Here is a 26,090-nt window from a genome sequence, read left to right as displayed (position 1 = left end):
TAGAATGCCAAAAGGTTTGATTTGTACGTGTGTGTGTGTGCGTGTATGTGTGTGCAAAAGCAAGGGTATGTGTGTATACCAGAGGGAACGGACTCCTGGCTCGGCCTGTGGGTTGGTTTGTGAGAGCGTGTGGATTCTGTGTCTGCGTGTCGGCCGCTACAAGAGCTTAGCCGCTGAAAGAAAGCTCTGTTACAGCTGGGAAAAAGCCCTGTTTGAATAGAGGGGTGAAAGCAGAGGGCCTAGGCACTTTCTTTTCTCTTACTTCTTTTTTTCCTTTTCGTGCCTTGTCTGACCTAAACACACACACACTCACACACACACACACATGCGTAAGCCTTCCTACTAGTGTGTCCTTGATTGGCGGCGGGGGGGGGGGGGGGGTTGTTTTGTTTTGTTTTGTTTTGTTACTGCTTATCGGCTAGCTGCAAGGCTGCCATGATTCCCTCCTTATTTCGTATTTAAGTTGTAAATACATAAGCAGCTCACATATCTGAAATCTAACATAGCAGCAAATTTACCAGAGGAAAACTCTGACAAAGACACACACCAAGTAACAAGCACGTAGGCTTTCTCTTTAAAGGGCACAGGAAAAAGGAAAGACTCCCTGTGTAGGTCGGCTCTGTTCTTTCAGATAAATCACACCGTCTAATCCTCTTAAAATCATTTTGTGTTTTTTTTTCCCTGACAGTGGTGATTGTGAGTCTCTCAGGTCTTAGTGCTGAATGACAGAGCACAGTGCGAACCCTGAAGAGATAGCCTGCTGAGTGCTAACGTGACAAACTAACCTGACTGAGACTAGTAATTCCTGTGTTTGTGCCTTCTCAACAGGACCTCTCAGTTAGTGTTTATCAGGGTGAGGGGATGGGAGTTGGGAAGGGAGACTTTCTGCCTTGGGTATGAACATGTGGGTGAAGGTGGATGTGTGCCTTAAGGTGGGTATATTTGATGTAGCTGTGTCTTAACTGATTCACTTCTTACAGAGCTCATCCAATGGAGTGAGACTGGGAACGCCAAACAAAGCGACCATCACCATCCTTTCCAATGACAACGCCTTTGGAATCATTGCCTTCAACTCAGTAAGAAGCACCTGTTACCCGTTTTCTCATATGCTCTTGGTTTGGTTCACAAATGCAACCTAGCCGCACTTTTTAAAACATGTGTGCCCTCATAGCACCTGACACTGGGCCGGATCTGCCCACAGTCTGGCAGATCCGCATAGGAATCACGTCCGCCCATAGACCGCCCCCCGCCTCTGCGCCGATTCCGGCAGATCATTATAGCAATCACATCCGCTCCTAGATTGCCCCGCGCCTCTGGCCAGAGTGTGGCCTCCTAAAGTCGGAACCCATTTTTAAGTTCACAGCTATGGCATGGATCTGGGCCAGTTACAGCCCAAAGCTGGTACAGATCCGTAAGCCGGATCCGCGCCAGTATTGGCCTGTTGTGCAAAAAGACACGGGCAGATCCATTTTGCGGCTCCGCGCCAAATGCTGTGATACAACCAGCCCAGATCCGGCCCAGTTTCATTTTGCTGTCTGGGTGGCTACCTTCTGTTCTTCTATGGTCTTTTCTACTATAAGCATAATGGGATAAAAGAATGTAATGTAAATTCATGTACACTCATGAGTGGATAGCTTGTGATGTTGGGAGCCCATAGGAAAAGTTTCAGACATGTCTGACCAGTCATGAGAGAGTTGTGAGCACTTTTGCATCACTCTTCCAGTGCCAGCAGGCTGCCGTGCAGTCTGCAGTAAGGGCAATGTGTGCCGTCACGTCGGCTCAATGCTGAGAAACTCCAACGGCATCAATCTTCAATTGCAGAAGGAGCAAGCTGCATGAGCAAAAAATCAACAGACCAGAGGGCAGAAATTGGCTCAGAAAGCAGAGAGTAAGAATTAGTCTAACAGTGTTCTTTAGTGCAGGAAAATGGTGTAATTCACCAGGCGCCGATGCGACATCTGAGGATTTACCCTTTTTGAGCCAGAGGATTTCTCTTTAGTGTTTAAAAAAGTTTCACTGGCAGCATTTATAAAATCATCCAGTCATATGAGCTCTTTATTTTACTTTATTTTATTATTAGCATTCACCTTAAGTGTTATTTTAGATCATTATTATCTTCCTAACTGTATTTTAACCATAAGTTTATTTTTCCTATGAGACTGGCATCTCTGCAGGGCATCCGGGTAGCGTAGCGGTCTATTCCATTGCCCGTCAACACGGGGATCGCCAGTTTGAATCCCCGTGTTACCTCCAGCTTGGTCGGGCATCCCCACAGACACAATTGGCTGTGTCTGTGAGTGGGAAGCTGGATGTGGGTATGTGTCTTGGTCGCTGCACTAGCACCTCCTCTGGTCACAGAGGAGGTGCCTGTTCAGGGGGGAGGGTGGGGGAATAGCATGATCCTCCCACGCGCTACATCCCCCTGGTGAAACTCCTCACTGTCAGATGAAAAAAAGCGGCTGGTGACTCCACATGTATCGGAGGAGGCATGTGGTAGTCTGCAGCCCTCCCCGGATCGGCAGAGGGGCTGGAGCAGCGACTGGGATGGCTTGGAAGAGTGGGGTAATTGGCCAGATACAATTGGGGAGAAAAAAAAGAAGTAAGAATGACATCTTACTCTATGTTGAATTCAAGTGACCCGAGTTATCGAATAGAGTGATGTTCAGGAGGTTGGAATTGGCATCGTACCTCCGAATGGGAATCCTAGAACCAGTTTGCAATTATAGCTCTACCTGAAATATGACTTTTTCAAAACAGTGCATTTTGAAGCAGATATCGGTTAAAGAAAAACCTTTTTGTTATGTTTTAATCAATTAAACTATGAAGGCTGAGTGGGAGGCAGAGGAGAGAAATATCTTGGCAGGCTTCGCTTCTATAAGCCAGCCGGGGGAAATGTGTTTGACTCATAAGGTGAAGGACTTAACAGGTCTATATCTGCGTGCCAATAAAGTTATTTCAATAAAGTGGTGTCAGTGCCACACATTATTCACACAACACTCACGCCAATATGACGGTGGTGAAGGTGATACGGGGCAGTTTAAACCACAGCACTCCTTGCATTGGCTTATCAGCGGGAGTATTCAGGGTTTCCATGGTAACTGTGGTAAGCTGGGCATCAATGGTCTATGGACCTTACCACCCCCAGAGGGTCTTATGTGCTTGATAATGATTTGGCTTGCTGCGAATCAATAAAGGCCTCCTGGCCTTGGGAGGTATGTTTTTGTGCTGCTAGTAAATTGAATTGCATTTGGAATTTCTTTGCTTTCCTTTCTCCTGCTCCAGTTAATTTTTATTGAGCAACTTATCTGGCTGCGTTGAATGGAAGTTGCATTATGTAGGAAAACAAAGACCCTCTAACTTTCAAGTTTAAGGGAGAGAGGAATTCAGCCAAATACTGCAAATTTAAATTTTGCCTCACTTCATGAAAACAGCAACCCTAACACAGTACTTTAAAAACTACAGACAAAGACACCTTTTGTGTATTTCTTTCTTTCCTATCAACTTTGTTGCTTTATTTATGTCTGTATCTTCTTTGTCCATCTTTCTGTGTCTGACTCTCATTCTCTCCATGTTAGACTGAGGAGATCATAGTAAATGAACCAAGAGAAGAGAACCGGTATGTGCCTCTGACACTTATCAGAGAAAGAGGAACATATGGGACTGTGACAGTGAACTTTGAGGTGAGAGGTCAACGTGCATAAAGACTGTTAGGAATATTTTATCTGATAAGGACTATAAATGAAACAAATGGTAGTGCTGAATAATTAATAAGTAACTTCAGGTTAGAATCTTTTTCCAACATAGATTTGTAGCATTTTGGAAATTAACTTGGCACATCATTCATAAATAAAAGTGGACATATGATGGGATATACGCTTAGATAATAGTAAAGGTCAAACAGACAAATACAGGCGGACATGTCGACACACAAATTGGTACATAGAGGAAAACAGACACTGATGATTATTAAATAGATATAGGTTACCTCTGAAATATGTAGAAAATCGTGGAGGAGGTTTGATTTTGCACTGCTGTAGTAAATTTATTCTACTAAGTGAAGCATGGTGAAATTTCTTATTGCATACAACACACATATACATACATACAGTGCATCCGGAAAGTATTCACACCCCTTCACTTTCGCCACATTTTTTTATGTTACAGCCTTATTCCAAAATGGATTAAATTCCTTTTTTTCTCATCATAATGACAAAGTGAAAAGGGTTTTGTAGAAATTTTTGCAAATTTATTGAAAATAAAAAACTGAAATATTGCATGTACATAAGTATTCACACCCTTTGCTATGACACTCAAAATTGAGCTCAGGCTCATCCTGTTTCCACTGATCATCCTTGAGATGTTTCTACATCTTAATTGGAGTCCACCTGTAGTAAATTCAATTGATTGGACATGATTTGGAAAGGCACGCACCTGTGTATATAAGGTCCCACTGTTGACAGTGCATGTCAGAGCAGAAACCAAACCATGAAGTCAAAGGAATTGTCTGTGGACCTCCGAGACAGGATTGTATCGAGGCACAGATCTGGGGAAGGGTACAAAAAAATTTCTACAGCTTTGGAGGTCCTGAAAAGCACAGTGGTCTCCATCATTCGTAAATGGAAGAAGTTTGGGTCCACCAGGACTCTTCCTAGAGCTGGCCACCCATCCAAACTGAGCAATCGGGGGAGAAGGGCCTTGGTCAGGGAGGTGACCATGAACCCGATGGTCACTCTGACAGAGCTCCAGCGTTCCTCTGTGGAGATGGGAGAACCTTCCAGAAGGACAACCATCTCTGCAGTACTCCACCAATCAGGCCTTTATGGTAGAGTGGCCAGACGGAAGCCTCTGCTCAGTAAAAGGCACATGACAGCCAGCTTGGAGTTTGCCAGAAAGCACCTAAAGGACTCTCAGACCATGAGAAACAGGATTCTCTGGTCTGATGAAACCAAGATTGAACTCTTTGTCCTGAATGCCAAACGTCACGTCTGGAGGAAACCAGGCACCTCTCATCACCTTGCTAATACTATCCCTACAGTGAAGCATGGTGGTGGCAGCATCATGCTGTGGGGATGTTCTTCAGCGGCAGGAACTGGGAGACTAGTCAGGATCGAGGGAAAGATGAATGGAGCAAAGTACAGAGAGATCCTGATGAAAACCAGCTCCAGAGCGCTCAGGACCTCAGACTGGGGCGAAGGCTTACCTTTCAACACGACAACGACCCTAAGCACACAGCCAAGACAACGAAGGAGTGGCTTCAGGACAAGTCTGTGAATGTCCTTGAGTGGCCCAGCCAGAGCCCAGACTTGAACCCATTGAACATCTCTGGAAAGACCTGAAAATAGCTGTGCAGCGACACTCCCCATCTAACCTCGAGAGGATCTGCAGAGAAGAATGGGAGAAATGCCCCAAATATAGATGTGCCAAGCTTGTAGCTTCATACCCAAGAAGACTTGAGGCTGTAATCACTACCAAGGGTGCCTCAACCAAGTACTGAGTAAAAAGTGTGAATACTTACGTACATGCAATATTTCAGTTTTTAATTTTTAATAAATTTGCAAAAATTTCTACAAAACCTTTTTCGCTTTGTCATTATTGGGTATTGTGTGTAGATTGATGAGGAAAAAAAAAAAGGAATTGAATCCATTTTTGAATAAGGCTGTAACATAACAAAATGCGAGGAAAGTGAAGGGGTGTGAATACTTTCCGGATGCACTGTACATACTCATGAACATACACTGGGATCTTCACCTAAAGAATAATACAGACATTGTGACAAACAAAATATTGCATTTAGAAAAACAAATACTGGTGATCGCTCAATAGATATTAGGATCCTCTGAAATATGAAGAAAACTTATTTTGCACTGTTGTAGTCAGTTTATACTACTAAATGAGGCATAAGGAAATTCCTTTTGACGTACAACACATATGTACACACACAGACACACAAACTCATCATGGCGATTCTGTCCCCACATAGGTCTCAGGAGGTCCAAATCCCTCCATCGATGACCTCAGTCCAGACCGAGGGAACATCACTATTCCCCCAGGGAAGGCTGTGGTGGTTTTCAGCATCCTTATCCGGGATGATCAGGTACTTCAACATTTTGAAGACTGCATCTCACACATAACATAGCACATACTGAACACTATTATTTATTTGTGTGTCTTTGCAACTCGGTATCCAGAATAAAGCGTACTGCAATCGTTTTGTTATGTGTAAATTCCATCAAATACAAGAATAAAAAAAAAACCATTCTGGTCTGTATTTAAGCTAGAAACATGCCTTTTGTGTGTTTTTTCCTTTCTTGGTGGGTGTAGATCCCAGAAAATGATGAAGTGTTTTCAGTCAGACTGACAGGCGTGGCTGGCGGGGCCCTCCTCAGGCCCAACGGCAGTAGCGTCCAGCTCAGAATCCGCCGCAACGACAGCCCGCTGCGGTTCCTCCAGTCTGTTCTGGCGGTGCCGGAAACGGCCAGAGTCATCTCCCTCACTGTGACCCGGGGTCGGTTGACCGAGGATGGCCCACTGGTCGGCTCTGATGACACTGAGGTTGTGCTCTTCCCTACCAATTGCCATTTCTTTTAAATATAGAATTAGTACAGCTTGAAACAGTTTGCTTTTTTTCTGTCATAATGAAAAATTAACTTAGATATCACATCAAAATATGAATGAGGCAAAACAAGTTTTCTCCTTTTTCTTGTATGGATTTATGTTTCCATATGAATCCCTTCAAAATATTGATGTCAGTGAAAATGTCCAGCTTTCACTGCTCTAATATAATGCAGTAATACTCTTATATAATATCTTGATTATATGTGATTTATTTAGGTGTCAATTGATTACATTGTGGTGAGCGGCGAGGGAGCGGGCAGTGCCACACCGTCTGTGGATTTCTTTGATTTACAGCCTGTCCGAACCGTAACATTCCCGCCGTTTGTGTACGAGGCCAGCCTGCTGTTTAACATCAGCGATGACGAGGTGCCAGAGATTGCAGAATCCTTCCATCTGGTTCTTTTGGAGGATACTGTCAGAGGAGATGTTGTCCTAGTCCCGCCCAATGCTGTGCTTGTTACTATCGAGCCCAATGATAAGCCCCACGGCGTCCTGTCAATTAGCAGCATCTCACACATTCAGCCAATCAGCATCAATGAGGATCTTACACAGAGGTGGGTCATTTTAGGAAGAACTCTTAAGTTAGGTATATTTTCTTGACACGGGGTATCATGGTTTATTACAGAAAGGATACCAAAGATTTTGTTCTTTTGGTATGCTGTTCCATATCCTTTGTCCTTTGAATGTCCTTTTTGGTGCTGTCTGCTTTTATACATCATTTACTAACTCGTATACCGCCTGAGAAGTTTTCTCAAAAATAGTATGCATGAATAACGTAAAAAAAGTGATAACAATTGTAGTTGAAATTGTGTGCTGGTGGCTGAAACAGTGAGTGCATCCACCAAACAGACACAGACAGACCTCCCTAGTTTTGCTTGAGTTTGACTCTGTCTCATGGCCTTTGTTGGCTGTCTCTTCTGCTCCTTTACCACCCACTCTTTCCTACTACTGCACCATTCATTGTCCTATCAAAAGCAAGACTTTTCTGTTCTTTGAAGAACAACAGCCAGCATATGCCATCATGCACCATATAAACTGCCGTCATGTTATGAGCGCTTCTTTGAGCAGACATCTGAAGTACAGTGAAGTGCAGTGTTTCCCCTTTTTGATTCAACATTATCACACCTTAAACTTTAAATTTCTGTCTTCTTCTATCAATCCCACAGATTTGACGGTATATCTATTGTAAGGAATGGCGGGAACTATGGCGATGTTTCTGTCAACTGGACCATTAGTCGGAACTCCAGTGACCGCTCCCTTGTGTCCGACGACCTGAGCCCCGATGCTGGGATGCTGCGATTTGGTGCTGGCCAGATAAGTGCTGTTCTCCCTTTAAACATCGTGACAGATGACGTACCGGAGGAAGCAGAGGCTTTTGTTCTCAAACTGCTGCCTGATACAGTGACCGGAGGGGCGGAAGTGGATGAACCCATGGAGGTTAGTTCTGAAGTGGTCATGATGGGCGAGGAGAAAGAATGTGACTTGGACTGGATTGTGGTTTCTGTCTTGTTGAGCTTTTTATATTTTTTCTTCTTTCATCTTCAAGAGTTTATGTGTCTGGTTTTGTTCTGTGCTTTGGCTCTGACAAGAAAGGGAAGATGGGCCAGGACAGAAGTGAGAGAGTGAGAGAGAGATAAAGGACAGCAAGAGAGATAAAGAAAGGAGAGAGAGAGAGATAAAGAAAGGAGAGAGAGAGAGAACATGTGAGCATGTTCACCCAAAGTTTGGTGGGGAAGTATGTAAGAAAGTGTTGCACTTGCAATGGCACACATCTGTAGGATGTGGTCATGTGTATGTGTAAGGGGGGGTAACACTAACTTTAAGGTACAGTGGCACATTTGGCATATTCTGCAGATGTAGACCCCTTAGACTGTCACTTTGCTCTACGGCTGTTCCCTTAATGCGGCTAAATCAAAAAACGGAAATAACAGTCACACTTTCTGTGTATGTGTACGTGCATGTGTGTGTGTGTGTGTGTGTGTGTGTGTGTGTGTGTGTGTGTAAGACGGCGAGAGGGTTTTTATAGCTCTCATCTTTGTCCCAGCTTCTGCTCTTGGCTACATCTGAGAGGAGTGGGTAGATCTTACTCGTGTTTATGCTAAAGCCATTCGATTTGACACATATAGACACACAAACACCAACTCGCAACTTCATTTTCTGGGGCTGCAGAGTCTGTTTGCCATGTGTTTGGAAGGCAGTGGCTCAGTGGAAAGCCATTTAAGGATTAACAGATGACGTTTGTGGTAGGACAAGTCAATCAATGTTAACCAAGTGTCATTAATGGAACAGATAACACATACTCTGGCTGCGAATCAGCCCCTGTGAACTTGTCGGGCAATATGTTAGCCAACCGTAGCTTGCGCGCATATGAACGAGGCTCGGTTAGGAACTGTTGGTAAACTACTCTAGCAGACTTAGTAAAGTTAATTAAAGAGGATGCCTCTAAAATTAGCTCATGGCTCTGTTTTATTACTCTCTGATTTACACTCTGTCTCCCCTCCCTCCTTTCTCATCTCCTCCCTCTTTCAGTGAAGTACACATGATCCACATTCTCGGTGAAATACCGAGCACTGTGCACTAAGATATTATCTTGGCAACACAATAAACAGAACGGTGAAATATGAGAATACAAGAATACCACTACAAGGAGTACTTGTGCTTTGGATGAGCAAATGCGGATTCCTTATGGCTCCATTGATGTATAATTTTCTGTTCTGAATGCAACAGGAGGAATGCAGGAATTGAAAAAAGTACTACAAACCATGGAAAGGGTTTGATAGCCCATAGGTATAGATCAGTTGTGGCTGGTGCTTTGTGACACAGATGCTCAGTTGTCAGTTATTTCATATCAAGAAACTAGAGTATTGGGGCATCCAGGCAGTGTAGCAGTCTATTCCATTGCCTACCAACACGGGTATCCCAGTTCGAATCCCACTATTGCCTCCGGCTTGGTCGGGTGTCCCTACAGACACAATTGGCAGTGTCTGTGGGTGGGAAGCCGGATGTGGGTATGTGTCGCAGTCGTTGCACTAGCACCGCCTCTAGTCGGTCGGGGTATCTGTTCGGGGGGAGGGGAAACTGGGGTGAATGGCATGATCCTCCCACGCGCTATGTCCCCCTGGCGAAACAACTCACTGTCAGGTGAAAAGAAGCGGCTGGCGATTCCACATGTATCGGAGGAGGCATGTGTTAGTCTGCAGCCATCCCCGGGTCAGCAGAGTGGGTGGAGCAGTGACTGGGAAGGCTCAGAAGAGTGGGGTAATTGGCCAGATACAATTGGGGTTTAAAAAAAAGGGGGGGGGAACCCTCCCAAAAAAAGAAACTAGAGTATTCAAATCTATTCTCGCTTTATTCTAAATCTAGCTCGTCTAGTTATATGTACAGTCTGGCCATTCTTTTTGCATGAAGTCAGTCAGCATAGGGCTTAGTAAGACCTAATAATTAATAATTAAACACTTTAGATGATTAAGTCATAGTGGTGAAAGAAGATTGAAGAAATCTTAGGTGTTTTGAGTTTAGTAAGACAGGAAAATCATGGTGAGACTTTCTTATAGTATATGACTGCAATTCTGGAAAATGTTTATCTGCTTAACCAGCTACAATTAGCTATATTAGTAGGTTATTAAGGTAGTCGTGTAAATAAAAAAATTTAAAAAAAACACCCAACATTCTCATCTGCCAGTGCCAGCCAGGCAAGTCTAAATCACAAATAATTGATATTGATTACATACATTTTTGTCTACTCAAAATAGATTAAAACCTCTTTTTTATAGTAAGTAAGGTAGTTAATTACATTGACTTCATATTATTGTTTTCTGAAGGGATGTATACTGTGTAATATTTTGCCACAATGACTGAGACTCCTACTGATATTGTCCAAATTCCAGTCCTGCCATATTGAAAGGTCAGTCATCACACAGAGAAGCCAGGTGTATGGTCAGGACAGAAATACATGTACGAAAGTCTACTGGCCAATTAATGTTGACCTTTGCTCCAGTTTACTTTAATCTGCCATAGGAGCCCATTGATGCCCAACGTTAATGGACTGTATGGACTGTGCTTTCACGGACAAATTCATGTAGCGTATGCTGTCTACCATAAATAGATCATATTCAGTGAGGTAGTGCAAATATATTCTACCCTTTTTTTTGAGGGGGGGGGTTTCCCCCCTTTTCTCCCCAGTTGTATCCGGCTAATTACCCCGCTCTTCTGAGCCGTCCCGGTCGCTGCTGCCCCCCCCTCTGCCGAGCCGGGGAGGGCTGCAGACTACCACATGCTTCCTCTGATACATGTGGAGTCGCCAGCCGCCTCTTTTCACCTCAGTGAGGAGTTTCGCCAGAGCGACATAGTGCATGAGAGGATCATGCTATTCATCCCAGTTCCCCCTTCCCTCTGAACGGGTGCCCCAACTGACCAGAAGAGGCGCTAATGCAGCGATCATACCCACATCCGGCTTCCCACCCGCAGACACGGCCAATTATGTCTGTAGGGATGCCTGACTCAGCCGGAGGTAACATGGGGATTTGAACCAGTGATCCCCGCGTTGGTAGGCAATGGACTAGACCACTACACTACCTGGATGCCCCCTATTTTACCCTTTTTATTGCTAAATATTCAATTGCACCATGAGTGATGATATCTTACACATTATTAAACATTTGATTGACACCTTTTTGGGGGGGGGGATTCCCCCCCCCTTTTTTTTTTCTCTTCTCAATTGTACTTGGCCAATTACCCCACTATTCCGAGCCATCCCGGTCGTTGCACCACCCCCTCTGCCGATGCGGGGAGGGCTGCAGACTACCAAGTCAAGTCAGTCAAGTTTATTAGTGTAGCCCGAAATCACAAGGTAGTTCCAAAGGGCTTTTCAATCAGTACAATGTACGACAGTATACCACATACAAGACCCTCTATCCTTAGACCCTTGACCCGAATGAGGAAGTGCAGCAACCAGGACACATACCCACATCCAGCTTCCCACCTGCAGACACAGCCAATTGTGTCTGTCAGGGGCCCGTCCAAGCCAGAGGTAACACAGTTGCCTACCCATGTTTGGTAGGCAACAGAATAGACCTCCACGCCATCCGGATGCCCGATTGACACATTTTTCATCAAATTTTAGAGCAAGCCATGCTTTCTGTGTTGTATTAAAGCAGCCGTCTGTTATGGATCAAGGAAGTATTTCGCCTGAAACTGATGGACCTGATTTTGTTGGTTGATGACCAAAGGGCTTGGAGAATAAGAGATTTAAAAGTCATTCCCATCCTGTCTTCAAATTCTTCGTTATTTGCTATTAAGCTTTGATTTGACTCCTCTTCCGCCTCTTTCTCACTATAACAATGAACAAGACTCCAAAAACAAGGAACAAATCACTATTGTGATTGCAAAAACAATTTTATATATATATAAAATATGTAAAATTGTAAAAAAAATTATAAAATAGAGAGAGAGAGTGTGTGTGTGCATTTTTGATCACCCCTTCACTAATCACTTAGGGTAAAATCTCTTTAGTCCGCTCTCACTTGACAGTTGTGTCTCTTCATCCCCAGATGGTATTCTACATCCAAGACAGCGATGATGTCTATGGGATGTTTCGGTTCCACCCGCAGGAAGAGCAAAGCATCCAGAGCCATCCGGAGGGTCGATTCCTGTCCCTCAGTTTCCTGCGAGAGGGTGGCACATTGGGTAAGGTGTCCCTGACTCTCACGGCTCTCTACATTCCCACTGGGCCGTTGGACCCATCCCTGGCCCGTGACCATGTTCTGAATGGAAGCAGGTCTGTCAGTGTGGTATTCTCCCATGGCCAGGAGCAGGCCCACCTCATCTTGCCCATCAGGAATGATGCCTTTCTGCAGAATGGGGCTCATTTCCTTATACAGGTAACCAGGCCAGAAAAGAGGGTAAAGTGAAGGGTGGTGTTGACCCACCTTTGGATGAGATTGATTGTATGGATATTTTTTCCATTTTGTGATAATACAACAGAAAAACCTACAAACTCATTTACTACAGGCAATAATGGAACATCTTGCATGCACCTGCACAATATTGTTGAGATTTTTTTTCCTTCATTTTCAGCCTTAATCAATTTTATCCAATTAGTGTATCATTTGCAAAAGTCTGGGCTATTGCATTGGAAATTAGGAACATTTCCAAACAAACGTCCCACATTCCACAGCTCCTAAATCACACCAAAAGTACCAAAACTACTTGCTACTCATTCAGCAGGACTATGTGTCACACACTTAAATCCAACTTCTTCCAAAAATAATAATGATAAAAAAATGCACACAGGCAAACAAACATATGCTGTAAGAATGTGCAGATTGACAGCACTTAATGGCCATTGTGGCTCCAGTCATTCATCACATTGATGAAAGGGACAGAACTGGACTTCTTTAGAGGCCCACCCTTGGCAATTAAACATAAAGTATGAAACATAAAACAGACAACAAAGAAGCAAAGTGCCACTCCAAACCAATGACATTCCACTTCAGTTTCTGTACTTGCAGCATTGCTTTCCATTGCTTTATTTTAGAGCCTGACTTTTCCGCTCAGTTTTCCATTTTCAGACTGATAGCTATTTCAGATTTTATCTCAGAAATATATCTGTGTTGTATAGCACATTACATCACCACTGGGCTCCATTAAAAATCCTGATGCTTGCACTTTGTACATGGACTGCCAATGTGTAAATTCCTGACATTAGTAATACATAAGTATCATCTGTTGACCGAGTTCTCTTTCTTTGTCTTCCAGCTGGACAAAGTGGAGCTAGCTGATATCAGTCCCCACATCCCCTCGGTTAGCCCAAGGTTTGGGGGATCTCTCAACTTGACGCTGACTGTTACTAGTGACATTGCTAATGGGGAGATTGGCTTCACCAACAACACTACAGTGGTGGTTTATGAGCCAGAGGACACCAACGCTAGCACGGTAGGATAAGTACCCTTTTTCATCAATGACACATAATAGTACTATAATAGTACCGTTATTTCTGTTTAGTGTTGAGTTCATTCAAAAATTGAAAAAAGGAAGAAAAAAACGTATTTCCTGAATTTCATCCTTCATTTGCTTTTGAATGTATCCAGTTCAGAAAATGTGGTTTGATTTTGCTCAAAGTTTAAAGTTATTTCCAAGCTTTGCAATCTGTTTTAATAATGCATCAGAAGCCATTTTATCAAATCAGATATCACTTATTTCAGTTGATTTCAAAAGTCTTTATTTCTATTGCAGACAGCTGAATTACCAGTAACTGTTGATTAAAAAATGGGAATGTTGTTGAAAATAGAGTTCCCAATTCATGAATTTACTGCAAGCCTGTTGCTTAGCCAGAAAACAGATGACGTGTTTACCTGCTCTTTACTGTCATAAAAAAGGTGAATGGTATTTGTGTACATACAATAGGGTCAGTATGATAACTTTTAACTCTCTTTGCAGGTTACCCTCACACTGCGGCGTGATGGGACGGATGGTCAGGCTGTTGTGTACTGGAGTATCAAACCTATCGGAGCAAACCATGAGGATGTAACCCCCGATGACCTCGAGCCTTTGAGTGGTTCGGTTGTCTTCCTCTCCGGACAGAGTGATGCCACCATCAACCTCACTGTCATGGCTGACGATATCCCTGAGGTCAACGAAACCCTACTGCTGACTCTGGATAGGTGGGGGCATTACCGCTTGGGGGGAAGGGGTTGGAATTGCCAAATGTAATTGTAATGAGTCTTGTTAAGTCAACATCAAGGCTAATTAGACCCTTTTGCTTTGCCAACACATACAGCTAGTCCTACAATAGCTCTATGGGTTGTAGCTGGTTTACCTGTACAACCCAGTGCTGTTATTTCAGATAGACCTTAATGTATGGAGAGAAGCCAGAGTGGTAGGAGGGGTCGAGTGAGTCTTTCCCTCCTCCTTCCCATCCTACTGGTGTGTGTGTGTGTGTGTGTGTGTGTGTGTGTAGTTGGGAGCGAATGGTTGGATGGGTCGGGGGATTGGGGGAGGGATTCATCTGCTAATGTTCGGTTTTGATGAGAACGGTAGCTCTCTCTCCCTCCCATCCCCTCTCCTGCAGGGTGGTGACTGAACGTTTTGTAGTGTACTTCGGGTAAGTGGAGAGCGGACTGAGTCCGGGACCTTTGTGTGGTGTGAATCAGGACTTTGTTTTTTAGAGAAGGGCCCACTTCAGGATTTCGGGGGCTCTTGCTTGACGTGGGGGCGGGGGCGAGGTGGGGGTCTCGAGGTGGTGCGAGAGTTTCTGTGGTGTTGTGAATTAGGGTATTAAAGAAGTGCGGTTGTGGGGAGTAAATGAGGAATCTTCTTTTATGTGTTTGGCCCTAATTTAGCTAGTCTTGATTGTGCACTCTTGTAAAGATGTCAGTGTTTGTATGCATGCAGCGCCTTGGCTGTGGCTGTTTGTTTGGAGTGCTTCATTTTGTTTTCTCTGTCTCTAATTCATCCGTGATGTGGTGCTTGCTTGGCACACACACACAGTCACACACACACACACACACACACACACACACACACACACACACACACACACACACACACAAACCCCTAAAGAGCAATAGAGATGGTGGATCATCATTGATTGACATGGTTAATGGTACTGAAAGAGCATTACACAATATAAGACTAGCACTGATTAAGAAGTTGAAAGAACAAGGTTAAGCTGTTTTGTCATATTTTATTGCCTGATGTTGGACGAGGCTCAAAGCCTTTGGCACCAGTTAAACCAAAATGTGAGTGCTCCTAGCTACTGCACCATGTAGGCGGCAGTCATCTGTCTTGCACCCTTACACCAATAGGAATCCCATAATGCTGCACTGAGCAGTGCACATGCAGCAATAGCTCAAAAAAGATGTTATCTGCTATATTTTCTGTTTTATTCCAAAGAATTTTTTATTTGTGTATTATTGTATTATATTAGGGCAGCATGATGGCGCAGTGGTTAGCGCAGTCGCCTCACAGCAAGAAGGTTCTGGGTTCGAGCTCCGAGGTAATCCAACCTCGGGGATTGTCTCGAGTTGTCCTCTGTGTGGAGTTTGCATGTTGTCCCCGTGTCCGCGTGGGTTTTCTCCGGGTGCTCTGGTTTCCTCCCACAGTCCAAAGACATGTAGGTCAGGTGAATTGGCCATACTAAATGGCCCATAGGTGTGAATATGTGTGTGTGTGTGTGTGTGTGTGTGTGTGTGTGTGTGTGTGTGTGTGTGTGTGTGTGTGTGTGTGTGTGTGTGTGTGTGTTGGCCCTGTGTGATGGCCGGGTGGCCTGTCCAGGGTGTCTCCCTGCCTGCTGCCCAATGACTGCTGGGATAGCCTCCAGCATCCCCATGACCCTGAGAGCAGGATAAGCAGTTCAGATAATGGATGGATAGAGGTAGTATATTATTTATATTTATTTCATAATTGTTATTGTGTGTGTGTGTGTGTGTCTGTGTGTGTGTCTGTGTCCCAGGAGCAATGTTGACAACCAAATCTTGAAGTCCGGCTTCACCAGCAGAGAAATCATCATTATGGAGAATGATGATCCCGGGGGAGTCTTTGAGTTCTCACAATTCTCCAGAGGTCCATGGCTCATCAATGTAAATCAAATCTGAAGCAACTGCAATACAACTATAACAAAATAGATACCTAGTCTTAAAACTGTCTCCTTAACATTAACTTTTTCTGCCTTGTTACCACAATTATTAACATCCCATATCCCATAACAATACCATATTTATCGAAGTTTTTATTTACATACTTATCTATTGTTAAAAGATTAGGACCTATGTCAAATCTTGTGACATGGTACATGTGTCCTGGTTGTATACTGCCTTTTAAGTAACATAGCTTCAATGATTGATATGAAAATTCATCACAGGAGGGTGAGGCTGTAGAACTGCGTGTGGTGCGGGCCCAGGGACAGCTGCTGAAACAGCTGGTACGCTACACCGTCACACCGTTGGGTAACACTGAGTTCTACGGTGCAACGGGCATCCTAGAATTTAAACCAGGGGAGAGGGAGGTGGTGGTGGCACTGGTGGCACGGCCTGATGGGGTGCCCGAGGTAAGATGATAGTCAATGAGCTGCTTTTTAATCTGTCAGCACAGTATTAGCACAGTTTAATGGATCCACATTTTCCCACTTCACTCAGGACAAAAAAGCCATCCGTATTTTAAGAGTAATGTTATATTAAATTCTAATAAATTCTGAATTTATTATTGGCTAGTTTACTATTTATCAGCGCAGGCTAAACATGGTCAGATTATACTGTTTTTTGTCCATGAAAACCAGTGCGTGCATGTGTGTGTGTGTGTGTGTGTGTGTGTATGTGTTTGTGGATGTAGCTGGATGAGACCTTCTCTATGGTCCTTAGCAGCCACAGTACTCCACCCAGTCGTCTAGGCGATCACAGGGAGGTCAAGATCACAGTGCGCAAGAATGACGACCCTTATGGGGTCATCGAGTTCATCCAATCAGGACTGATGGAGGCCATCAATGAGAGCAAAGGCAGCGAAATATATCAGGGTACTAAGTAGTGGTCCTCTATACTATTTATTATTTATACTGATACATACTGAGAAGTTTTATATGTATATAATATGACTGCTTAAAAATTATATAGCAAAAATGGTCTTGAGCAGATATGGCATAACATATGGATAACAGAAAGCAAGTCAATAGAGATAAGTAGGTCTTTTAAGCATTTTTTTTTGCTATAGTTTATTCATTCAAAATAATGAGAACAGCGATGAGAGGTTGCAGTTATTGGGTGTTGAGTAAGAATTTTTTTGTTACTGAAGGCTCATGCAAATTCATTAACTTGTTCAACTCATGTGGTAGGAAATTAAGGCCTGCACACTGACATGGTCCTTTGTTTTGTCTTTGCTTCTGTGGGATTTCCCATACAGCGGTTTACCCTATAATGAGAAACAGGGGTGGGTTTGGAGAGGTGTGGGTCTCCTGGTTGCTTGAGCCTGCTATGTCTGGGGACATCACACCTGTCCAGGGAAACATTACCTTTGAAGAGGGGGAGTACCTGAAAAACCTCACTGTCTTCTCTGTGCCTGATGAGGTAAAGCAAATACCTGCAGTCAAATTGACGCCCATCCAGAGCCAGTATGATTGTTCTTTCAATATCTAAAGTCCAAAGTGATAATAAATTTTCTTACCACAAAGTGTCCAAACTGACCCAGCTTGAATCTTGTGTTTGTCAAATGTACCTCATGTTGAACTCTTTTTCTTTTTTTCTACAAATAAGATCCCCGAGGACGTGGAGAGTTTCACCATCACACTGTTGAGTGCTACAGACGGAGCAAGACTAGGAAACATACTCAATGCCAGTTTACAGGTTAACAAGAACGACGACCCGATTTACTTCGCTGGTAGTGAATTTTCTCTTGAATGGTTGACCAGTCAAAATATGAATGAGAAATAAATGTGCTTTAATTATGCTGCTGTCTCATTACCGTCTCTTCTTCTATTCTCTCCTCTGACTCCCCTCTCTCACTCTCTTCTTCATCCAACTCTTTTACTCATTCTTCCTGCCTCTCCTTCCTCATATTTCCTCTCACCTCTCCTCTGACTCTTGCTTCCACTCTGTCATCTACTCTTACTATCTCCTTTCCCTCTCTGTCATTCCTCTCTGTTCATTCCTTTATCCCCCCACCCCCAAGAACCTGTGGTTGTCCGGCTTCAGGAAGGGAGCGTGGCCAACTTCACCGTTTTGAGGGCAGGAAAGGCAGACTTTTTGGCAACGGTGATGTACCGTATAGAGAACGGTCACACGTTGCCAGGTGACTTCACCATGCTAAGTAATGATACGGTGCTGGTATTTGACGTGGGTGAATGGATGAAGAACATCTCTGTGGCTGCGGAAGATGACAACGTACCTGAGAGCGACGAACCATTTTACATTATTCTGTATAATACCACTGGTGAGTCTGGCATCCTTTCAAGTGAACAGTTATGTGCATCATTGCTCTGTCTTCAGTGGAGCAGGGGTTATGTCGGGTATTCTACCCCTAATCAGAAAAAGTTGGGACGGTATGTTAAAATTTAAACCGAAAAGTGATTTGTAAATTGTCTTTGACCTGAATTGTATTGAAAACAATACAACAGCACATTATGTGATGTTTTACCTCATGAATTTTTTTTTCTCAAAATAAGCACTTGTTTCAATTTTGATTCTTGTAACATATTTCAAAAAAAGTTGGGACAGTAAAGTATTTACCTCTTTGTAATGTTGCCATTCCTTTTCATAACACAAAAAACGTTTAGGGACTGAAGGCACCAAGTGATGAAGTGTTTCAGGTGTAATTTTGTCCCATTTTTCCTGCAAACGAGTCTTAAACTGTGCAACAAATATTGGGTCTTTGTTGTCACATTTTGGGTTTCAAAATGTGCCACATATTCTCTAATTGGGGACAGCTTGGGACTGCAGGCAGGCCAGTCCAGCACCCACACCCTTTTCTTCCACAGCCATGCCTTTGTAATGTGTGCAGAATGTGGTTTTACATTGTCTTGTTGAAATATGCATGGGCGTCCCTGGGAAGGATTTCGTCTTGAAGACAGCATATGTTGCTCCAAAACCTCGATGTACTTTTCAACATTAATGGTGCCATCATAGAAGTGTAAGTTACCTTTGCGAAGGGCACTGACACAACCCCATACCATGACAGACCCTGACTTTTGGACTTGTTGCTGGTAACAGTCTGGATGGTCCTTTTCTTCTTTGGTGCGGAACACATGGCGTCCATTTCTTCCAAAAAAGACCTGAAATACTGACTCACCTGAGCACAATACACGTTTCCACTGTGTGATGGTCCACCCTTGAGGCCTCTGAGCCCAGAGAGGTCAACGGTACTTCTGGACACGGTTAACATAAGGCTTCCTTTTGGCACAGTAAAGTTTTAACTGGCATTTGTGGATGTAACTACGTATTGTCGTGCTTGACAAAGGTGTGCCAAAGTAATCCTGAGCCCATGTAGTTATATCGCTTATAGATGAATGACGGTTCTTAATGCAGCTGTCTGAGGGATCGGAGAGCACGGTTATTCAGCTTAGGCTTGTGCCCTTGCCCTTTACACCCTGAAATTCCCCCAGATTCCTTGAACCTTAATGCTGTTATGCACTGTAGAGGGTGAAATATCCAAATCTCTTCCTATCTTTCTTTGAGGAACATTATTTTTAAAGGAAAACAGGTGAGCCCATCTTTGTTCCTACAGGACTAGGCCTTTCCTGGATGCTGCTTTTGTACCAAATCACGATTACAATAACCTGTTGACATCACCTCTTTCAAATAACATCATTATTTGATTATTTTACCTCATTACTAGCCCTAAATTGCTGCCGTCCCAACTTTTTTTAGACTGTGTTGCAGGCGTGAATGGCAAGAATGGATGTATATTTACAAATGAAATGAAGCTGACCAGACAAAATATGAAATATGTTGTGTTCATGCTGTCAGCAATGAGACACAAGTCACAGTCAATTTAGAAATATCTGCTTTCTTTTTTGATTTGCATTTTCCATACCGTCGCAACTTTTTCCGAGTTGGGTTTGTAGTTGGTATGGTGCCACGATCGACCAAGATGAAATAAGATATGATGGTGTGTTAGCTTTATTATTTTTCTATGAACTCATGGAAAAATAATAGTTTAATGCTGCAGAACTGCAAAAATATTAACATATTCAAAATCCCATTCTTAACAGAGAACCAAATCCTAACTCAAACATCATCACTTAGAGGTGATAGTATTGTTGAAACAGATGTCACGATGTCTCTAGCCCTCGTGATTTTTTTGTGTGTTTTGTTTACCAGTAATCCATCTGTCGGCTCTAAAACTTAATACCTTATAATGGAGGAAACATCCAACAAATACACCCAATCCATATCTTGTTTTAAGTATACCACCTCATATCACTCTCTCAGAATATAGGGGACGCTCTGTGTTAGGGCTGCATGATAAATCGTTTCAGCATCCTCATCGCGATGTGCACATGCACAATAGTCGCATCGCAAGACCTGCGATATGAAGTAAGGCAAATTAACTCGAACGCCTCATGCTACAAATTTTTGCTGCTTGATACAAAAGCAAAACTCGCATGGTTTTCTCATTTTCCATGACTAATCTACAAGAGAATTGTGTCTGATAAAACATAATTTACTCCGATTTCTCTCTGTCTGGGCAAATGACACATCGACGTGTTCCTCGGCTAGTGATGCGCGGATCGCAGCTATGTCAGCGGGCCCCGCGGTAAATCCGCGGATCGGGTGGGCCAAGTCATAAAAATTAACATTCTGAATTACAGCAGATGTGTTGCGGGTGGGTGAAATAATACATCATTAATGAGGAAAATATTAATTACATTATCTAAAATGTGGACATATTTTAAGCTTTGTTTTTTATCAGGCATGAATTAACAGACTAGACTTGCATTGCGCCTGTTGTGGTGTCCATTTGTCTTAAGCAGCAATGGAGGCAAAAAAGGTCTGAGAAAAAAATGAAAAAAGAATGAAAAACCAAAAAAAAAAGTAAGGGCAGAAAAACTCTGTGTGGGAGTGATTTAGTGTCATACTTAACCATAACGTGTCAAGTGTTGGGTATGTCATATGCTGCGAAGCGCCTCAAATGCGGTGTATCGTCACGCTTACATATATATCCCTCTGAGAAATAACAGTAATGTGTGATCGGGTGCAGGTCTCTAAATAGGAGAAAATCCATTCGGTGGGTGGCGGGTGGATGATTTATGTGTACATGTGGAGTCAGATGACATCAGAGATGATCCGTGCATGACTTTTCTCAGTTGTCTGTCTGACTCCATCTCCTCCTCTTTCCGTACAAATGGTGAAAAAAGACCGCTCGCTTTTCACAATTTCCCAACAACTCCCCTACAAAATCACCCCAATCATTGTAGAATGATTAATTATTCCCAAGTAGAGCTATTCAAGTCATCTGGTAAAAAAATCCTGTATTTTTTTAATATTGCAATATATTACACTGGAAAAAAAAATCGTAATGTTTTTTCCAATATCGTGCGGCCCTAGTCTGTTATTTAGCAGTGGCTGGTGACACTGAAAGCCCACCTAATCCCAGTATGTCAGGGAGGGGATTTAAGGGCCAGAGGGCCTCAACAGGTCCTTAATTACCAAACTCTGGACTCTCGAGATACACAAAGACATACCACTTTCACTGGCCTCTCCGTGTTTACTGACTGACACGGAGCAGAGTCAGTGTTAGCCACTGGTGAGGGCTCGGGACTTGTCCTCTACACCCGGCTTATGTTGGAAGTCAATAAGCCTCAAGTCATAAGTCAATCAAGTTTGACTTTTGACATGAGGCACAATCATAAGCACAGCCTTGTCTGCTTAATCATGAGTAGATTTGCTTTCAGTTAGTACAATGACATAAACACAAGTATTTTTACAATTTGGTAAACCCACGCCTACTGTGGTTTGGGTAACTGTTTTTTGTTTGTTTTTTTTATTTTTTATTAACCTTGCATTAGCTTGTAATTATTTTTCCTGAAACATAAATACTGTTTAATATGTATAGGTTGTGCTTGATGGAGGCCCTGGCCCTGCCGCTGTCAGCCCGGTTCCTTTGTTTAGAGATATCTCATTTCAGGACTCCCATTTTTTTCATGAATATGGAGCTCAGGCCTCCTCGTCTTGGTTGCCATAGTTATGGTGTGGTATGTTAATGAGAACAGACTCCCGTCTACTGCACGATGTTTAGCATGACAATAACTGTGGCTAGCACAAAGCATCCAAGTTTCTCTGTCATCTATCTATCTGTCTCTGTCTGTCTGTCTGTCTGTCTGTCTTGTCTGTCTTGTCTGTCTGTCTTGTCTGTCTGTCTTGTCTGTCTGTCTTGTCTGTCTGTACACACACATGCCGAGCTAAGGCTTGATCTAGGTTCAGGTTCGAGTGGTGTGAAAGATGTCCTTGTATCGTTTTCTTCTAACATCTGGTTAAAATCAGATTCGGTTAAGTGTTCAGGACATTAAAGTTTCAATGAGAAAATCATGATATTGACTGACACAAGGTGCATTCAAAATGTTTAAGAATGTTCACAGCCTCACCATACATGGTTATACAAATAAAGTGGGTCATAAAGGAAAGATTGTCAGACTGCAAATGATGACAAAGATATCAAGCTGCAGGTTCAGTTCCATCCACTTCATCCATGTATTGTGTGTGTGTGTGTGTGTGTGTGTGTGTGTGTGTGTGTGTGTGTGTGTGTGTGTGTGTGTGTGTGTGTGTACAGGTGATGCTGTTGTGTATGGAGTGGACACAGCTACAGTGGTGATTGAGGCCAATGATGATGCCAATGGGATTTTCTCCTTGGACTCCACTGAGAAAGCTGTGGAAGAGGGCAGGACTAACAACTTCTTGTAAGGAAGTGTTTTTACTATTGTTCAGCTTTTCAATTTCATTATTTATAATGAATGATTTTAATTTAGAAACTCTAGTTCTCTAACTAACTTTAATTTAGAAGTTTGTAATTTGTGATATTGGGCTATACAAATAAAAGTGACTTGACTTGACTTAAGGGGGTTTATCTGTGACTTTGAAACGACCCCTCACCATCCATACTCGATATTTATATAGACAGAATATGCTCTGTTTTTTGAGTTGACGGAAATAGCTGATTTCTCACTAAGTATAAACATTTCACCGACAGCATAGTTTTAATTTTGTTCCATTTATTACTTTTTCTCTCTTCTGTCCCAGTGTCCTGCGTGCTAGGGGTCATTTTGGTGATGTGACAGTGTTTTGGCAGCTGTTTGCCAATGACTCACTGACTCCACTGGAAGAAGGCCAAGAGTTTACCAACACCTCCGGCTCCATCACGCTCACCACAGGCCAGGAGACCAAGCCAATTCTCCTCGAGGCCATCTCTGATAAACTGCCAGAGTTCAACGAGTACTTTGTCCTCCGACTGGTCAATATCTCAGGTGAGCAGACACATATGTATTTTAAAATGTTCTTTATGGGTAGAAAATTGATAGCTGGTGAACTAGAAATAAGGAATTAAATGATCGCTATGACCTTTGGCAGGGACACCATTAACATTTGGGATAACCTGTATTTTGACAAGGACACATAGTGTCATACATTCGAAGCACAACCTCTTGTGTGTCTTTGCAGTGAACAGTGTGATGGGATAATTTACTTATGTTTGTAATTGAAAGTCTAGTATTACCTGTACATTTTCAGTTGAGCAGCTAACATTATATACTGATTGGGTGCTTAACACGGACATTGTAAAATAGATGCCTTTGTACCAGTTCAACAGAGCTAAAGTCACTTTGTCTGAATTGTGTTTTTAGTGAACCAACAATCCAGAAAAGTGATCTGACACCTCCGAACTACTTAAAATGATTTATCAAAAGATTGGTTTTCTTGAGCAAATTAAAGGGGATGGGGTGTCCAGGTGGCGTGGCGGTCTATTCTGTGTCGCTGTGTTACCTCCAGCTTGGCTGGGCATCACCGCAGACACAAAAGCATCCTGCAGACACTACAGACACCTGTGTCTGTAGTGTCTGCAGGTGAGAAGTCGGATGTGGGTATGTGTCCTGGTTGCTGCATTAGCACCTCCTCTGGTCAGTCAGGGGCACTTGTTCAGGGGGAGGGGGAACTGGGGGAAATAGAATGATCCTCCCACACGCTACATTCCCCCTGGTGAAACTCCTCACTGTCAGGTGAAAAGAAGCAGCTGGCGGCTCCACATGTATCGGAGGAGTCATGTGGTAGTCTGCAGCCCTCCCCAGATCAGCAGAGGGGGTGGAGCAGCTCAGAAGAGTGGGTTAATTTGCCGGATACAACTGGGGAGAAAAAGGGGGGGGGGGTCCAAATCTTTTTTTTTAAAGGTGATAGAGCATGTCCTAAATGCATCTGTCCATGGTGTTTCTGTGTAATCCTAGCTTGAATAAAACTGCAATACCAAGTGACAGAATATGAGGAAGAAGCTAAGAGGGAATGGTGGCGGGTGTAGAAGAAATTTATTTTATCAGTTTTCTTACCTATAAAGATTATAATGTACATTGCAAAACAAAAAATGTAAAAATCGTAACATCTTAGAACAGCATATATTGAGACACACAAACATTTTTGGAGGGTTCGGTACCTCCCCGAATTTATGCAGATAGTACAGCTAAACATGAGACTAAATGTCAGTTTGTGAATTAAAAGCCAGTTTCATCAGGGGCTTTGCATCTAAAAAGATGAAGTTATAAATTCATATTGTATTTCCTCAAAATGGATTTTATATTGAGGTATTTGAGAACATGAACTATGTTAGGCTGTGGTACCAAGAGCCTAACATGTAACTAATTTGATTTTAGTTATAAATTAATGCTGAGGATTACAAAATGACATGAGGCATTCATAATTTTTTTGAATAACTAATTAACCCTTTCCTATGATATTCTACAGGTGGCTATCCAGGAGATGGTGGGCGGTTGGCTGGGACATCCCTGAATGCCTCTGTCCTCATCCCTTTCAACGATGACCCATTTGGTGTCTTTGCCATCGCTGAAGACAACCTGGACCAGGAAGTGGCAGAGGATGTACTGTCTCAAGATGATATGTCTGATGTCACTTCCTTCACCATTCTCAGACAGCAGGGCACTTTTGGTGACGTGCGGGTTGCCTGGGAGATTGTTTCTGGTCATTTCCCAGAAGGCCTACCCCTGATGGATGACCTCCTCCTTGAAGCCTCCTTCCCACAGGAGGTTGAGCTCAGGCCCCATGCCAGGAGACACCACTCCGGCACTGATGCATGGTTCTTCTCTGGCCTCCCAGGAGCCTATGGGACCATCTCCCAAGAGGATGGATCTGCTCCTTTGGGAAATTTCACGTTTTCTGCTTGGCTGGTGCCGAAGCTAGACACCAACGGGTTTATAGTCTCCAAAGGAACAAGGAACGGGACATTATATTATGGAGTCAAGGTCCACACCAATGAGTCTCACATCGCTGTGATGCTGTTCTATACAGCCATAGGAACAAATAGTACACAGGTGGCCAGGGCCATGGCTGAGAAGTTTGTGGAGGATAATGTGTGGTTACATATTATCATTACGGTGGATGATGGGATTATTGAATTCTTCTTAGATGGGGTCCCCATACTTGGAGGACTGAAGAGCATCAAAGGAATGGGAATTGCTGACGGTGAGTTAATTTTATCAGAGTTGCTCCAAAATAAGATAATGATATAAGTCAGCTTTCAGAGGATTTTAAATGTATGGGATAATGATTCTAGACTGACCTGCAGCAAATGATAGTTTAGAGCCCAGGTGTTATTTCATACAGAATATGTCATGTCAAAAATACAAATTTCTCCACGAGACCAAGCTGTGACTTATCTGAATCTTCCTCTCTCTCATGAAATGTTCCGGACTTGAATAACTTTGATTTAACTAGAGAGGCAGGGCTGTCTCAGTAGACTTCATCTGTGTCACAGAGCAAAGCACATCTTTTCAGTTGTCA

The 26,090-nt window shown here is 43.1% G+C and overlaps 1 protein-coding gene across 2 annotated transcripts in view; it reads left to right on the top strand.

The window, feature by feature from the left end:
* The window catches only part of adgrv1 (adhesion G protein-coupled receptor V1), a 180,067-nt gene that overhangs the window by 5,526 nt on the left and 148,451 nt on the right, over positions 1-26,090 (top strand). For both annotated transcript variants that reach the window (XM_056301758.1, XM_056301746.1), the window contains exons 3-20: positions 981-1,076; positions 3,576-3,680; positions 5,981-6,094; positions 6,322-6,552; positions 6,832-7,169; positions 7,782-8,052; positions 12,165-12,494; positions 13,372-13,548; positions 14,053-14,276; positions 16,067-16,193; positions 16,475-16,660; positions 16,942-17,122; positions 17,506-17,669; positions 17,856-17,979; positions 18,271-18,531; positions 22,867-22,993; positions 23,334-23,557; positions 25,038-25,772. In XM_056301758.1, coding sequence (XP_056157733.1) covers positions 981-1,076; positions 3,576-3,680; positions 5,981-6,094; positions 6,322-6,552; positions 6,832-7,169; positions 7,782-8,052; positions 12,165-12,494; positions 13,372-13,548; positions 14,053-14,276; positions 16,067-16,193; positions 16,475-16,660; positions 16,942-17,122; positions 17,506-17,669; positions 17,856-17,979; positions 18,271-18,531; positions 22,867-22,993; positions 23,334-23,557; positions 25,038-25,772 — 4,015 coding nt within the window. The remainder of the gene's footprint in view (positions 1-980; positions 1,077-3,575; positions 3,681-5,980; positions 6,095-6,321; positions 6,553-6,831; positions 7,170-7,781; positions 8,053-12,164; positions 12,495-13,371; positions 13,549-14,052; positions 14,277-16,066; positions 16,194-16,474; positions 16,661-16,941; positions 17,123-17,505; positions 17,670-17,855; positions 17,980-18,270; positions 18,532-22,866; positions 22,994-23,333; positions 23,558-25,037; positions 25,773-26,090) is intronic.

The sequence above is a fragment of the Lampris incognitus genome, chromosome 1 (genome assembly GCF_029633865.1).
Source record: "Lampris incognitus isolate fLamInc1 chromosome 1, fLamInc1.hap2, whole genome shotgun sequence".
Classification (NCBI taxonomy): Eukaryota; Metazoa; Chordata; class Actinopteri; order Lampriformes; family Lampridae; genus Lampris; species Lampris incognitus.
The sequence above is the reverse complement of the archived record's forward strand: the minus strand, read 5'-3'. Positions and strand labels throughout refer to the sequence as shown.